General features: G+C 54.2%; 1 protein-coding gene across 1 annotated transcript; it reads right to left on the bottom strand.

Annotated features, from left to right (window-relative positions):
* Positions 1 to 2942: 2942 nt before the first annotated feature.
* Positions 2943 to 12822, bottom strand: LOC129829459 (uncharacterized methyltransferase YdaC-like). Its single transcript, XM_055891162.1, has 3 exons — positions 11422 to 12822; positions 10864 to 11044; positions 2943 to 2968 (listed from the first exon to the last, which is right to left on the bottom strand). Exons 1-3 carry the CDS (start codon positions 11677 to 11679, stop codon positions 2943 to 2945), a joined length of 465 nt encoding a protein of 154 aa, XP_055747137.1. The 5' UTR covers positions 11680 to 12822.
* Positions 12823 to 15313: the final 2491 nt, after the last annotated feature.

Genomic DNA, 15313 nt, shown 5'->3' with positions numbered 1-15313 from the left:
ATACAATACAATACAATTGGTGCCACGTAGCTCAATAGAACTAATATCAGCTGGCAGGTTGAAAAATGCCATAAAATAAAGACTGTTTTTTTAGTGATTACTCAAACTACGGCAAGCATCTGGGACATATGGTAATATTATGAAACTGTGCTCCACAGCGGATGCAATGAACTAGTTATTAATCAGAAAAAAGCATTATTAAAAATGTGTTAGTAGCTAGTTAATATATTTAGCATTGTGTAAATCGGAGTGTCAGTTATAAATTAGACATTTTTTTGCAGCATATCAAATGTATGTGATTAATCAAACCTCAATAATGTATTTAAATAATCAAACCAATAGTCATCATTACTTACTTTAATTAAGTAGAAAACAGCCACTAAACGTCTGTCCGTTCTGAGAGTTGTAACAGGAAGGGTTAACGGCTTTTTATTTGTTTTCGTTTACTACTTCTATGGTGAAACTAAAGTCAAGTTAATTCTACTCCCACATGTACATCGCCACCTAGTGGATGCAGGTTGCCATCAACATAAATGTTGCAGTACAAACGTGTGTAAAGGAGTGGTTGATGAATATGAATAATGGAAATATGTGAATATTGAAATGTTGAGCAAGTTTGAAAAGCTCTTTTTAATAACTATACTGAAAGAAGACTTTGTAGTTGAATGGTAAAAGAGTTGGGAAAGAGTAACGTAAATCAAATTTTATTTGTCACATACGCATGGTTAGCAGATGTTAATGCGAGTGTAGCGAAATGCTTGTGCTTCTAGTTCCGACCATGTAGTAATATCTAACGTACAACTCTGGAGGGAGAGCAGTAGATCCTGAGGAGGACGGTGTCAGAGGAGTGCAGCCTCTCGGAAGAGGGAACGCAACACCCTGCTACAACTCAACTCCCCGTGGAGGTATAGAGGTACGTGACTGTAGGTGGAGGTATAGAGGTATGGGACTGTAGGTGGAGGTATAGAGGTACGTGACTGTAGGTGGAGGTAAAGAGGTATGTGACTGTAGGTGGAGGTATAGAGGTATGGGACTGTAGGTGGAGGTAAAGAGGTATGGGACTGTAGGTGGAGGTATAGAGGTATGGGACTGTAGGTGGAGGTATAGAGGTATGTGACTGTAGGTGGAGGTAAAGAGGTATGGGACTGTAGGTGGAGGTATAGAGGTATGGGACTGTAGGTGGAGGTAAAGAGGTATGGGACTGTAGGTGGAGGTAAAGAGGTATGTGACTGTAGGTGGAGGTATAGAGGTACGTGACTGTAGGTGGAGGTAAAGAGGTATGTGACTGTAGGTGGAGGTAAAGAGGTATGTGACTGTAGGTGGAGGTAAAGAGGTATGTGACTGTAGGTGGAGGTAAAGAGGTATGTGACTGTAGGCGGAGGTAAAGAGGTATGCGACTGTAGGTGGAGGTAAAGAGGTATGGGACTGTAGGTGGAGGTAAAGAGGTATGTGACTGTAGGTGGAGGTAAAGAGGTATGGGACTGTAGGTGGAGGTAAAGAGGTATGTGACTGTAGGTGGAGGTAAAGAGGTATGTGACTGTAGGTGGAGGTAAAGAGGTATGGGACTGTAGGTGGAGGTAAAGAGGTATGTGACTGTAGGTGGAGGTAAAGAGGTATGGGACTGTAGGTGGAGGTAAAGAGGTATGTGACTGTAGGTGGAGGTAAAGAGGTATGTGACTGTAGGTGGAGGTAAAGAGGTATGGGACTGTAGGTGGAGGTAAAGAGGTATGGGACTGTAGGTGGAGGTAAAGAGGTATGTGACTGAAGGTGGAGGTAAAGAGGTATGGGACTGTAGGTGGAGGTAAAGAGGTATGTGACTGTAGGTGGAGGTAAAGAGGTATGGGACTGTAGGTGGAGGTAAAGAGGTATGGGACTGTAGGTGGAGGTAAAGAGGTATGGGACTGTAGGTGGAGGTAAAGAGGTATGGGACTGTAGGTGGAGGTAAAGAGGTATGGGACTGTAGGTGGAGGTAAAGAGGTATGTGACTGTAGGTGGAGGTAAAGAGGTATGGGACTGTAGGTGGAGGTAAAGAGGTATGTGACTGTAGGTGGAGGTAAAGAGGTATGGGACTGTAGGTGGAGGTAAAGAGGTATGTGACTGTAGGTGGAGGTAAAGAGGTATGGGACTGTAGGTGGAGGTAAAGAGGTATGGGACTGTAGGTGGAGGTAAAGAGGTATGTGACTGTAGGTGGAGGTAAAGAGGTATGGGACTGTAGTTGGAGGTAAAGAGGTACGTGACTGTAGGTGGAGGTATAGAGGTATGGGACTGTAGGTGGAGGTAAAGAGGTATGGGACTGTAGTTGGAGGTAAAGAGGTACGTGACTGTAGGTGGAGGTATAGAGGTATGGGACTGTAGGTGGAGGTAAAGAGGTATGTGACTGTAGGTGGAGGTAAAGAGGTATGGGACTGTAGGTGGAGGTAAAGAGGTATGGGACTGTAGGTGGAGGTAAAGAGGTATGGGACTGTAGGTGGAGGTAAAGAGGTATGGGACTGTAGGTGGAGGTATAGAGGTATGGGACTGTAGGTGGAGGTAAAGAGGTATGTGACTGTAGGTGGAGGTAAAGAGGTATGGGACTGTAGGTGGAGGTAAAGAGGTATGTGACTGTAGGTGGAGGTAAAGAGGTATGTGACTGTAGGTGGAGGTATAGAGGTATGGGACTGTAGGTGTGAGTAAGAATGACAAAGGCAGAGAATGGTACCGTTTACAGGGAATTTATTCCGTCACACGGTCATTTTGGGGAAAAGAGGCTGGACGGAACGAAAGCAAAGAAAGTAAATATCAAAGCTCCCCCTCTCCTATCTAACCTGCCTACCCACTACTTACCTCTCTTAGCACCACCTGGTGCTCTAACCAAAATACATGGGATGGTCCGCCCAGGTCTTACCTAGTGTGCCTAGACATTGAATATACTACGGGTATATGTATTCCCGCGCGCCTCTTGCCTAAGCACTCCCTAGGTGCCTTCCCCCTGGGAACACATTAAACAGAATCATACAAACATAAGTAATCAATTTCAAGAATAAAAAACACTGCATCCTATTGGCACACACATACCTCAGAGGTTACAAAAATACTTAACAAAACCTCTCTCTCTTTCTCTCTCTCTCTATCAATTCAATTGACTTTATTGACATGGTAAGTTCGTTATTACTTACATTGTCAAAGTATACATATCGAAAAATAAAAATCAAATATATATGTATATATATACAAAATATATATATATTTATATATAAATAAATGGTGGGACCAACAGCAATAATAATAGTAGTAGTGGACATGGGATTACCATTAACAGCAACTACAACAACAATATTAATCAGAACAACAATACATTAAAGCAACAGTAGTAGACCAGACTCTAACAGACTCTCTCTCTCTCTCTCTCTCTCTCTCTCTCTCTCTCTCTCTCTCTCTCTCTCTCTCTCTCTCTCTCTCTCTCTCTCTCTCTCTCTCTCTCTCTCTCTCTCTCTCTCTCTCTCTCTCGTGTTTTGCAGTGTTGAGGTACAGTTATGTAGAACAGTTCTAATGGCTCTTAAATCTCTTTAAGTGTTGAAAAATTCCAGTAACTTTCCCCAAACTCCCAGCTTTTCCAGAAATCAGGAATCTTGCAAGTACAACCCCCATCTGTCATCTTTCACCGTGATGGCCATTCATTCACTGTTCATTTATATCCACTAGAGGGCAGCAGTGTAATGTATTTTAAGTGTTTGTAATATTCCCTATGGGGAAAAATGAACAATGGAAAAACATTTAGAACCCTTTTCCAGTTTGACCACAAGGTTTTATGGGTATTATGACAACTCCACTGTGGGGCTCTATAGAGGCCCAGCCACATGTGTACATGCTGATAAATAAAACTGTTGCAGGCCAAAATGACTAGGAGAAATATCACACATTGTAAAATAATGCTTTTTATTCAGTCCATGGAAATACATTTGACCATCATGCTTATCGGTTTATAGGTTAATTTGCCTAATTTAGTGGAATAAAATTGACCTGCGTGTATTTTGATTGGTCATCATGTATCTTATTTATCCAACAGACCTATCACACGTGCACAGCATACAGAGCCTATTTAGAGAGGGATTTCTCCTGCTGCTCCTCCGCTGGTTGCTGCTGGAGTAAAACATGAGCTTTCAGAAGACCATTCATCTCAATTGGTAATTGACTGGCGAACGGGAGATGACGCTTCAAGGTGAACGGGGAGACGGCGCTTCAAGGTGAACGGGGAGACGGCGCTTCAAGGTGAACGGGGAGACGGCGCTTCAAGGTGAACGGGGAGACGGCGCTTCAAGGTGAACGGGGAGACGGCGCTTCAAGGTGAACGGGGAGACGGCGCTTCAAGGTGAACGGGGAGACGGCGCTTCAAGGTGAACGGGGAGACGGCGCTTCAAGGTGAACGGGGAGACGGCGCTTCAAGGGGAACGGGGAGACGGCGCTTCAAGGTGAACGGGGAGACGGCGCTTCAAGGTGAACGGGGAGACGACGCTTCAAGGTGAACGGGGAGACGGCGCTTCAAGGTGAACGGGGAGACGGCGTTTCAAGGTGAACGGGAGACGGCGTTTCAAGGTGAACGGGAGACGGCGCTTCAAGGTGAACGGGGAGACGGCGCTTCAAGGTGAACGGGGAGACGGCGCTTCAAGGTGAACGGGGAGACGGCGCTTCAAGGTGAACGGGGAGACGGCGCTTCAAGGTGAACGGGGAGACGGCGCTTCAAGGTGAACGGGAGACGACGCTTCAAGGTGAACGGGGAGACGGCGCTTCAAGGTGAACGGGGAGAGGCCCTTCAAGGTGAACGGGGAGACGGCGCTTCAAGGTGAACGGGGAGACGGCGCTTCAAGGTGAAGGGGAGACGGCGCTTCAAGGTGAACGGGGAGACGGCGCTTCAAGGTGAACGGGGAGACGGCCCTTCAAGGTGAACGGGAGACGGCGCTTCAAGGTGAACGGGGAGAGGCCCTTCAAGGTGAACGGGAGACGGCGCTTCAAGGTGAACGGGGAGAGGCCCTTCAAGGTGAACGGGAGACGGCGCTTCAAGGTGAACGGGGAGAGGCCCTTCAAGGTGAACGGGAGACGGCGCTTCAAGGTGAACGGGGAGACGGCGCTTCAAGGTGAACGGGGAGACGGCGCTTCAAGGTGAACGGGAGTCGGCGCTTCAAGGTGAACGGGGAGACGGCGCTTCAAGGTGAACGGGGAGACGGCGCTTCAAGGTGAACGGGGAGACGACGCTTCAAGGTGAACGGGAGACGGCGCTTCAAGGTGAACGGGAGACGGCGCTTCAAGGTGAACGGGGAGACGGCGCTTCAAGGTGAACGGGGAGACGGCGCTTCAAGGTGAACGGGAGACGGCGCTTCAAGGTGAACGGGGAGACGGCGCTTCAAGGTGAACGGGGAGACGGCGCTTCAAGGTGAACGGGAGACGGCGCTTCAAGGTGAACGGGGAGACGGCGCTTCAAGGTGAACGGGGAGACGGCGCTTCAAGGTGAACGGGGAGACGGCGCTTCAAGGTGAACGGGGAGACGGCGCTTCAAGGTGAACGGGGAGACGGCGCTTCAAGGTGAACGGGAGACGGCGCTTCAAGGTGAACGGGGAGACGGCGCTTCAAGGTGAACGGGGAGAGGCGCTTCAAGGTGAACGGGGAGACGGCGCTTCAAGGTGAACGGGGAGAGGCCCTTCAAGGTGAACGGGGAGACGGCGTTTCAAGGTGAACGGGGAGACGGCGCTTCAAGGTGAACGGGGAGATGGCGCTTCAAGGTGAAGGGGGAGACGGCGCTTCAAGGTGAACGGGAGGCAACAGGCCATCAGCACTTCACGCACCACTTGACAATATGAGCTGGAGGCAGTATGCATTTTGAAAACATCATTCTTTGAATCATGAATGTTTTATTTAATATTATGAGGAATGTCTTATCTTGCTTCATGGTAGCCTATAGGCTAAATCTGACCGTGGAGACAACTCTTTTATCAAGACTTCACAGACAGGCGGGTTAGTTTCAAGTTTGGGGAAGTTTACATTTTATCCTACCATTTCTACCATTGTGCCAGTTATGATTTCAGATGCGCATTTTCAGGGAACAGTTTTATTTCAATAATAATTTGATCAAAATCAAATCATATAAGATTTGAATTGCAATGATAATCTAAAAAGTTAAGTCAATCAATCAAATGTATTTATAAAGCCGTCTTTACATCTGCAGATGTCACCCGTCCCCACACCAACCGTCCCCAGTCCCCACACCAACCCTCCCCAGTCCCCACATCAACTCTCCCGAGTCCCCACACCAACCCTCCCCAGTCCCCACACCAACCCTCCCCAGTCCTCACACCAACCCTCCCAAGTCCCCACACCAACACTCCCCAGTCCTCACACCAACCCTGCCCAGTCCCCACACCAACCCTCCCCAGTCCTCACACCAACACTCCCCAGTCCCCACACCAACCCTCCCCAGTCCCCACACCAACCCTCCCCAGTCCCCACACCAGCCCTCCCCAGTCCCAACACTACCCTAGTCCCCACACGAACCCTCCCCAGTCCCAAAAACCACACCAACCCTCCCCAGTCCCCACACCAACCTCCCCAGTCCCCACACCAACCCTCCCCAGTCCCCACACCAACCCTCCCCAGTCCCCACACCAGCCCTCCCCAGTCCCAACACTACCCTAGTCCCCACACGAACCCTCCCCAGTCCCAAAAACCACACCAACCCTCCCCAGTCCCCACACCAACCCTCCCCAGTCCCCACACCAACCTTCCCCAGTCCCCACACCAACCCTCCCCAGTCCCCACACAACCCCTCCCCAGTCTCCACACCAACCCTCCCCAGTCCCCACACCAACCCTCCCCAGTACCCACACCAACTCTCCCCAGTCCCCACACGAACCCTCCCCAGTCCCCACACCAACCCTCCCCAGTCCTCACACCAACCCTCCCCAGTCCCCACACCAACCCTCCCCAGTCCCAACACCAACCCTCCCCAGTCCTCACACCAACCCTCCCCAGTCCCCACACCAACCCTCCCCAGTCCCCACACAAACCCTCCCCAGTCCCCACACCAGCCCTCCCCAGTCCCAACACTACCCTAGTCCCCACACCAACCCTCCCCAGTCCCCACAACCACACAAACCCTCCCCAGTCCCCACACCAAACCTCCCCAGTCCCCACACCAACCTTGCCCAGTCCCCACACCAACCCTCCCCAGTCCCCACACAACCCCTCCCCAGTCTCCACACCAACCCTCCCCAGTCCCCACATCAATCCTCCCCAGTCCCCACATCAATCCTCCCCAGTCCCCACACCAACCCTCCCCAGTCCCCACACCAACTCTCCCCAGTCCCCACACCAACCCTCCCCAGTCCCCAGTCCCCACAACCACACCAACCCTCCCCAGTCCCCACACCAACCCTCCCCAGTCCTCACACCACCCCTCCCCAGTCCCCACACCAAACCTCCCCAGTCCCCACACCAACCCTCCCCAGTCCCCACACCAACCCTCCCCAGTCCCAACACCAACCCTCCCCAGTCCCCACACCAACCCTCCCCAGTCCTCACACCAACCCTCCCCAGTCCCCACACCCACCCTCCCCAGTCCCCAAAACACACCAACCCCTCCCCAGTCGCCACAACCACACCAACCCTCCCCAGTCCCCACACCAACAATCCCCAGTCCCCACACCACCCCTCCCAGTCCCCACACCAACCCTCCCCAGTCACCACACCAATCCTCCCTAGTCCCCTTACCAACCATCCCCAGTTCCCTCACCAACTCTCCCCAGTCCCCACACCAACCCTCCCCAGTCCCCACACCAATCCTCCCCAGTCCACCCCTCCCCAGTCCCCTCACCAACCCTCCCCAGTCCCCACACCAACCCTCCCCAGTCCACCCCTCCCCAGTCCCCTCACCAACCCTCCCCAGTCCCCACACCAACCCTCCCCAGTCCCCTCACCAACCCTCCCCAGTCCTCACACCACCCCTCCCCAGTCCCCACACCAACCCTCCCCAGTCCCCACACCAAACCTCCCCAGTCCCCACAACCACACCAACCCTCCCCAGTCCCCACACCAACCCTCCCCAGTCCCCACACCAACCCTCCCCAGTCCCCACACCAACCCTCCCCAGTCCCAACACCAACCCTCCCCAGTCCCCACACCAACCCTCCCCAGTCCCCACACCAACCCTCCCCAGTCCCCACAACCACACCAACCGTCCCCAGTCCCCACAACCACACCAACCGTCCCCAGTCCCCACACCAGCCCTCCCCAGTCCCCAGTCCCCACACCAACCCCCCCCAGTCCTCACACCAACCCTCCCCAGTCCCCAAACCAAACCTCCCCAGTCCCCACACCAACCCTCCCCAGTCCCCACACCAACCCTCCCCAGTCCCCACAACCACACCAACCCTCCCCAGTCCCCACACCAACCCTCTCCAGTCCCCACACCAACACTCCCCAGTCCCCACAACCACACCAACCCTCCCCAGTCCCCACACCAACAATCCCCAGTCCCCACACCACCCCTCCCAGTCCCCACACCAACCCTCCCCAGTCCCCACACCAACCCTCCCCAGTCCCCACACAAATCCTCCCAAGTCCCCTTACCAACCATCCCCAGTTCCCTCACCAACTCTCCCCAGTCCCCACACCAACCCTCCCCAGTCCCCACACCAACCCTCCACAGTCCCCACACCAACCCTCCCCAGTCCCCACACCAACCCTCCCCAGTCCACCCCTCCCCAGTCCCCTCACCAACCCTCCCCAGTCCCCACAACAACCCTGCCCAGTCCCCACACCAACCCTCCCCAGTCCTCACACCAACCCTCCCAGTCCCCACACCAACCCTCCCCAGTCCCCACACCAACCCTCCCCAGTCCCCACAACCACACCAACCCTCCCCAGTCCCCACACCAACCCTCCCCAGTCCCCACAACCACACCAACCCTCCCCAGTCCCCACACCACCCCTCCCCAGTCCCCACACCACCCCTCCCCAGTCCCCACACCAACCCTCCCCAGTCCCCACACCAATCCTCCCTAGTCCCCTTACCAACCATCCCCAGTCCCCACACCAACCCTCCCCAGTCCCCACACCAACCCTCCCCAGTCCCCACACCAACCCTCCCCAGTCCCCACACCAACCCTCCCCAGTCCACCCCTCCCCAGTCCCCTCACCAACCCTCCCCAGTCCCCACACCAACCCTCCCCAGTCCACCCCTCCCCAGTCCCCTCACCAACCCTCCCCAGTCCCCACACCAACCCTCCCCAGTCCCCACACCACCCCTCCCCAGTCCCCACACCAACCCTCCCCAGTCCTCACACCAACCCTCCCCAGTCCCCACACCAACCCTCCCCAGTCCCCACAACCACACCAACACTCCCCAGTCCCCACACCAACCCTCCCCAGTCCCCACACCAACCCTCCCCAGTCCCCACAACCACACCAACACTCCTCAGTCCCCACACCAACCCTCCCCAGTCCTCACACCAACCCTCCCCAGTCCCCACACCAACCCTCCCCAGTCCCCACAACCACACCAACCCTCCCCAGTCCTCACACCAACCCTCCCCAGTCCCCACACCAACCCTCCCCAGTCCCCACAACCACACCAACCCTCCCCAGTCCCCACACCAACCCTCCCCAGTCCCCACACCAACCCTCCCCAGTCCCCACACCAACCCTCCCCAGTCCCCACAACCACACCAACCCTCCCCAGTCCACCCCTCCCCAGTCCCCTCACCAACCCTCCCTAGTCCCCACACCAACCCTCCCCAGTCCACCCCTCCCCAGTCCCCTCACCAACCCTCCCCAGTCCCCACACCAACCCTCCCCAGTCCCCACACCAACCCTCCCCAGTCCTCACACCAACCCTCCCCAGTCCTCACACCAACCCTCCCCAGTCCCCACACCAACCCTCCCCAGTCCCCACACCAACCCTCCCCAGTCCCCACAACCACACAAACCCTCCCCAGTCCCCACACCAACCCTCCCCAGTCCCCACAACCACACCAACCCTCCCCAGTCCCCACACCAACAATCCCCAGTCCCCACACCATCCCTCCCCAGTCCCCACACCAACCCTCCCCAGTCCCCACACCAATCCTCCCTAGTCCCCTTACCAACCATCCCCAGTTCCCTCACCAACTCTCCCCAGTCCCCACACCAACCCTCCCCAGTCCCCACACCAACCCTCCCCAGTCCCCACACCAACCCTCCCCAGTCCCCACACCAACCCTCCCCAGTCCCCTCACCAACCCTCCCCAGTCCCCACACCAACCCTCCCCAGTCCACCCCTCCCCAGTCCCCTCACCAACCCTCCCCAGTCCCCACACCAACCCTCCCCAGTCCCCACACCAACCCTCCCCAGTCCTCACACCAACCCTCCCCAGTCCCCACACCAACCCTCCCCAGTCCCCACACCAACCCTCCCCAGTCCCCACAACCACACAAACCCTCCCCAGTCCCCACACCAACCCTCCCCAGTCCCCACAACCACACCAACCCTCCCCAGTCCCCACACCAACAATCCCCAGTCACCACACCACCCCTCCCCAGTCCCCACACCAACCCTCCCCAGTCCCCACACCAACCCTCCCCAGTCCCCAGTCCACCCCTCCCCAGTCCCCTCACCAACCCTCCCCAGTCCCCACACCAACCCTCCCCAGTCCACCCCTCCCCAGTCCCCACACCACCCCTCCCCAGTCCCCACACCAACCCTCCCCAGTCCCCTCACCAACCCTCCCCAGTCCCCTCACCAACTCTCCCCAGTCCCCACACCAACCCTCCCCAGTCCCCTCACCAACTCTCCCCAGTCCCCACACCAACTCTCCCCAGTCCCCACACCAACCCTCCCCAGTCCCCACACCCCCTCACCTGGTTTCATGACTCTGTGTATCTCTGCAGCTCCCTTCATCAGGTCTGGCCAGAAGTAGTAGCAATTACAGTGGAACACCTTGTCTACCATATTGGCTGCTAGAGGCATGGCTGCCACATCACACAGATACAGAGACACCTTCCCACTGTAGACCAATTCCTTCAGAAGATGACCTGCCATCTAGAAGGGAGAGGGGAGGAGGAGAGGGGGGTGGGGGGTGGGGAGGAGAGGGGGGTGGTGTGGAGGAGGAGAGGGGAGGAGAGGGGGATGGTGGGGAAGAGAGGAGGGAGAGGGGAGGAGGGGGTAGAAGAGGGGAGAAGAGGGGGTAAGTGAGGAGGAGGAGGGGGAGAGGAGGATGGTGGGGAGGAGGAGGGAGAGTGGATGAGGGGGGAGAAAAGGGGGTAGGTGGGGAGGAGAGGGGAGAAGAGGGGGTAGGTGAAGAGAGGAGGGGGGGTGGTGGGGAGAAGAGGAGAGGGGAGAAGGGAGTTGAGAAATAGCAGTGTTGTTGAGTCACTAAATTACCCCCCCTCTACTCACTCATGTACTCTCTCTCTCACCTGGTGCATGTATTGTGAGTAGTCCACTCCTATGAGTCTCCCAGTAGGTTCTGTCAGCAGTGTGGCTGCAGCCTTCAGACCCAGTCCTGGCCCGTGGCCCAGCTCTAACACTGTATCTCCAGGCTGCATCCCAGACAGAGACACCGCACTCTCCTCTAACATCTTGTTGTGATACTTCAGGAACTTAGTGATCAGCCAACCATACACTGACCGGGTGGGATGACTCAACTGCTGCCCCAGCTTCTCTAATAAGATCATCTAGAGGAGAGAGAGAGTGGGAGAGAGGAGAGAGAGTGGGAGAGAGGAGAGAGAGTGGGAGAGAGGAGAGAGAGAGTGGGAGAGGAGAGAGAGTGGGAGAGGAGAGAGAGAGTGGGAGAGGAGAGAGAGTGGGAGAGAGTGGGAGAGGGGAGAAAGAGAGAGAGTGGGAGAGGAGAGAGAGAGTGGGAGAGAGTGGGAGAGAGGAGAGAGAGTGGGAGAGAGGAGAGAGAGTGGGAGAGAGTGGGAGAGAGGAGAGAGAGTGGGAGAGAGGAGAGAGAGTGGGAGAGAGGAGAGAGAGAGTGGGCGAGAGGAGAGAGAGTTGGAGAGAGAGGAGAGAGAGAGTGGGAGAGAGGAGAGAGAGTGGGAGAGAGAGAGAGTGGGAGAGAGGAGAGAGAGAGGAGAGAGAGTGGGAGGGAGGAGAGAGAGTGGGAGGGAGGAGAGAGAGTGGGAGAGAGGAGAGAGAGTGGGAGAGAGGAGAGAGAGTGGGAGAGAGGAGAGAGAGAGTGGGAGCGAGGAGAAAGAGTGGGAGAGAGGAGAGAGAGGAGAGAGAGAGTGGGAGAGAGAGAGAGAGAGTGGGAGAGAGTGGGAGAGAGGAGAGAGAGGAGAGGAGAGAGAGAGTGGGAGATAGGAGAGAGAGTGGGAGAGAGGAGAGAGAGGAGAGAGAGGAGAGGAGAGAGAGAGTGGGGGAGAGGAGAGAGAGTTGGAGAGAGGAGAGAGAGAGTGGGAGAGAGGAGAGAGAGTTGGAGAGAGGAGAGAGAGGAGAGAGAGAGTGGGAGAGAGGAGAGAGAGTTGGAGAGAGGAGAGAGAGGAGAGAGAGAGAGAGACAGAGAGAGAGAGAGTTGGAGAGAGGAGAGGGAGAGTGGGAGAGAGAGAGAGACAGAGAGAGAGAGACAGAGAGAACAGAGAGAGAGAGAGAGAGAGAGAGAGAGAGGAGAGGAGAGAGAGAGTGGGAGAGAGGAGAGAGAGGAGAGGAGAGGAGAGAGAGTTGGAGAGAGGAGAGAGAGGAGAGGAGAGAGAGAGTGGGAGAGAGGAGAGAGTTGGAGAGAGGAGAGAGAGTGGGAGAGAGGAGAGAGAGTGGGAGAGAGGAGAGAGAGTGGGAGAGAGGAGAGAGAGGAGAGAGAGTGGGAGAGAGGAGAGAGAGAGGGAGAGAGGAGAGAGAGAGTGGGAGAGGAGAGAGAGTGGGAGAGAGAGTGGGAGAGGAGAGAGAGAGAGTGGGATGACCAAACTGCTGCGCCTGCTCTCTGTGTGTGTGTGTGTGTGTGTGTGTGTGTGTGTGTGTGTGTGTGTGTGTGTGTGTGTGTGTGTGTGTGTGTGTGTGTGTGTGTGTGTGTGTGTGTGTGTGTGTGTGTGTGTGTGTGTGTGTGTGTGTGTGTGTGTGTGTGTGAGGAATGTAACTGTATGCTTGTTGTTTTGATAAAAAAAGTGTTAAAACAGTTGCCTATGAGACTCCTACATAGAAATATGTTATGTCACCCCCGGGATGACCGCGGCAGCTTTCCAATCTTTGGGAATCTCAGACGATACGAAAGAGAGGTTGAACAGGCTAGTAAATAGGGGTTGCAACAATTTCGGCAAATCATTTTAGAAATGGAGGGTCCAGATTGTCTAGCCCGGGCTGATTTGTAGGGGTCCAAATGTTGCAGCTCTTTCAGAACATCTGGATTTGGGTGAAGGAGAGGCTGGGGAGGCTTGGGCGAGTAGCTGCCGGCGGGGTAGAGCTGTTGTCCGGGTTTGGAGTAGCCAGGAGGAAAGCATGGCCAGCCGTAGAGAAATGCTTATTGAAATTTTCGATTATCATGGCTTTATCGGTGGTGACCGTGTTTCCTAGCCTCAGAGCAGTGGGCAGCTGGGAGGAGGTGCTCTTATTCTCCATGGACTTTACAGTGTCCCAAAACTTTTTGGAGTTAGAGCTACAGGATGCAAATATCTGCTTGAAAAAGCTAGCCTTTGCTTTCCTGACTGACTGCGTGTATTGGTTCCTGACTTCCCTGAACAGTTGCATATCGCGTGGACTATTCGATGCTATTGCAGTTCGCCACAGGAGGTTTTTGTTCTGGGCAGTCAGGTCTGGAGTGAACCAAGGACTATATCTGTTCTTAGTTCTGCATTTTTTGAACGGAGCATGCTTGTCTAATATGGTGAGGAAATTACTTTTAAAGAATGACCAGGCATCCTCAACTGACGGGATGAGGTCAATATCCTTCCAGGGTACCCGGGCCAGGTCGATTAGAAAGGCCTGCTCGCAGAAGTGTTTTAGGGAGCGTTTGACAGTGATGAGGGGTGGTCGTTTGACCGAAGACCCATAGCGGAAACAGGCAAGGAGGCAGTGATCGCTGAGATCTTGATTGAAGACAGCAGAGGTGTATTTGGAGGGCAAGTTGGTCAGGATAATGTCTATTAGGGTGCCCATGTTTACGGATTTAGGGTTGTACCTGGTGGGTTCCTTGATGATTTGTGTGAGATTGAGTGCATCAAGCTTAGATTGTAGGACTGCCGGGGTGTTAAGCATATCCCAGTTTAGGTCACCTAACAGAACAAACTCTGAAGTTAGATGTGGGGCGATCAATTCGCATATGGTGTCCAGGGCACAGCTGGGAGCGGAGGGGGGTCCCAGCTATGAGAGACTTATTTCTGGAGAGATGAATTTTTTTAAATTAGAAGTTCGAACTCCCCCTTTGGCAGTTCTATCTTGACAGAAAATGTTGTAGTTGGGGATGGAAATCTGAGAATTTTTGGTGGCCTTCCTAAGCCAGGATTCAGACACGGCAAGGAGATCAGGGTTGGCAGAGTGTGCTAAAGCAGTGAGTAAAACAAACTTAGGGGAGGAGGCTTCTGATGTTGACATGCATGAAACCAAGGCCTTTTCAATCACAGAAGTCAACAAATGAGGGTGCCTGGGGACACGCAAGTCCTGGGTTTACCTCCACATCACCCGAGGAACAGAGGAGTAGTAGGATGAGGGTGCGGCTAAGGGCTATCAAAACTGGTCGTCTAGTGCGTTGGGGACAAAGAATAAAAGGAGCAGATTTCTGGGCGTGGTAGAATAGATTCAGGGCATAATTGTGCAGACAGGGGTATGGTGGGGTGCTGGTACAGCAGAGGTAAGCCCAGGTACTGAATGATGATAAGAGAGGTTGTATCTCTGGACATGCTGGTTATAATGGGTGAGGTCACCTCATGGAGGTATCAGAGGTATGATGAGTGGAACTACAGGCTCCATTGTAAACTAAAACAATGATAACTAACCTAAACAACAGTATACAAGGCATATTTACATATGACAGAGACATAAAGCGAGGCATAAGTAATCACAGGTGTTGATTTGGAGAGCTAGCTTAGACAACAACGGGTAAGACAACAGCTAATCAGCTAAGACAACAACAACAGGTAAAATGGCGATGAATGGGCAGAGAGGGTCGGTTAACTACACACAGGGCCTGAGTTTGCGGCTGGGGCCGACAGATAAACAAAAAATAAACAGAATGGAGTACCGTGATTAATGAACAGTCCAGCAGGCATCAGCTATGTATCAGCTATGTAGCCAAGTGATCATAGGGTCTAAGGGGCAACAATACACGGAACAGAGAAGCCGCGGGGTAGTCGCTCTACGCTAGCACCTGGTCGACACAGCGTT

The sequence above is a fragment of the Salvelinus fontinalis genome, chromosome 31 (assembly GCF_029448725.1).
Source record: "Salvelinus fontinalis isolate EN_2023a chromosome 31, ASM2944872v1, whole genome shotgun sequence".
Taxonomy (NCBI): domain Eukaryota; kingdom Metazoa; phylum Chordata; class Actinopteri; order Salmoniformes; family Salmonidae; genus Salvelinus; species Salvelinus fontinalis.
The sequence above is the reverse complement of the archived record's forward strand: the minus strand, read 5'-3'. Positions and strand labels throughout refer to the sequence as shown.

Bases quoted from the DNA above. Each gene is read 5' to 3' on its own strand.
- LOC129829459 (XM_055891162.1), bottom strand. From the start codon at position 11,679: ATGATCTTATTAGAGAAGCTGGGGCAGCAGTTGAGTCATCCCACCCGG. The intron at 11,045-11,421 runs GTGAGAGAGAGA...TCTCCCTTCTAG, and splicing joins ACTCACAATACATGCACCAG to ATGGCAGGTCATCTTCTGAA. The intron at 2,969-10,863 runs GTGAGGGGGTGT...ATGTGTTCCCAG, and splicing joins ACACAGAGTCATGAAACCAG to GGGGAAGGCACCTAGGGAGT.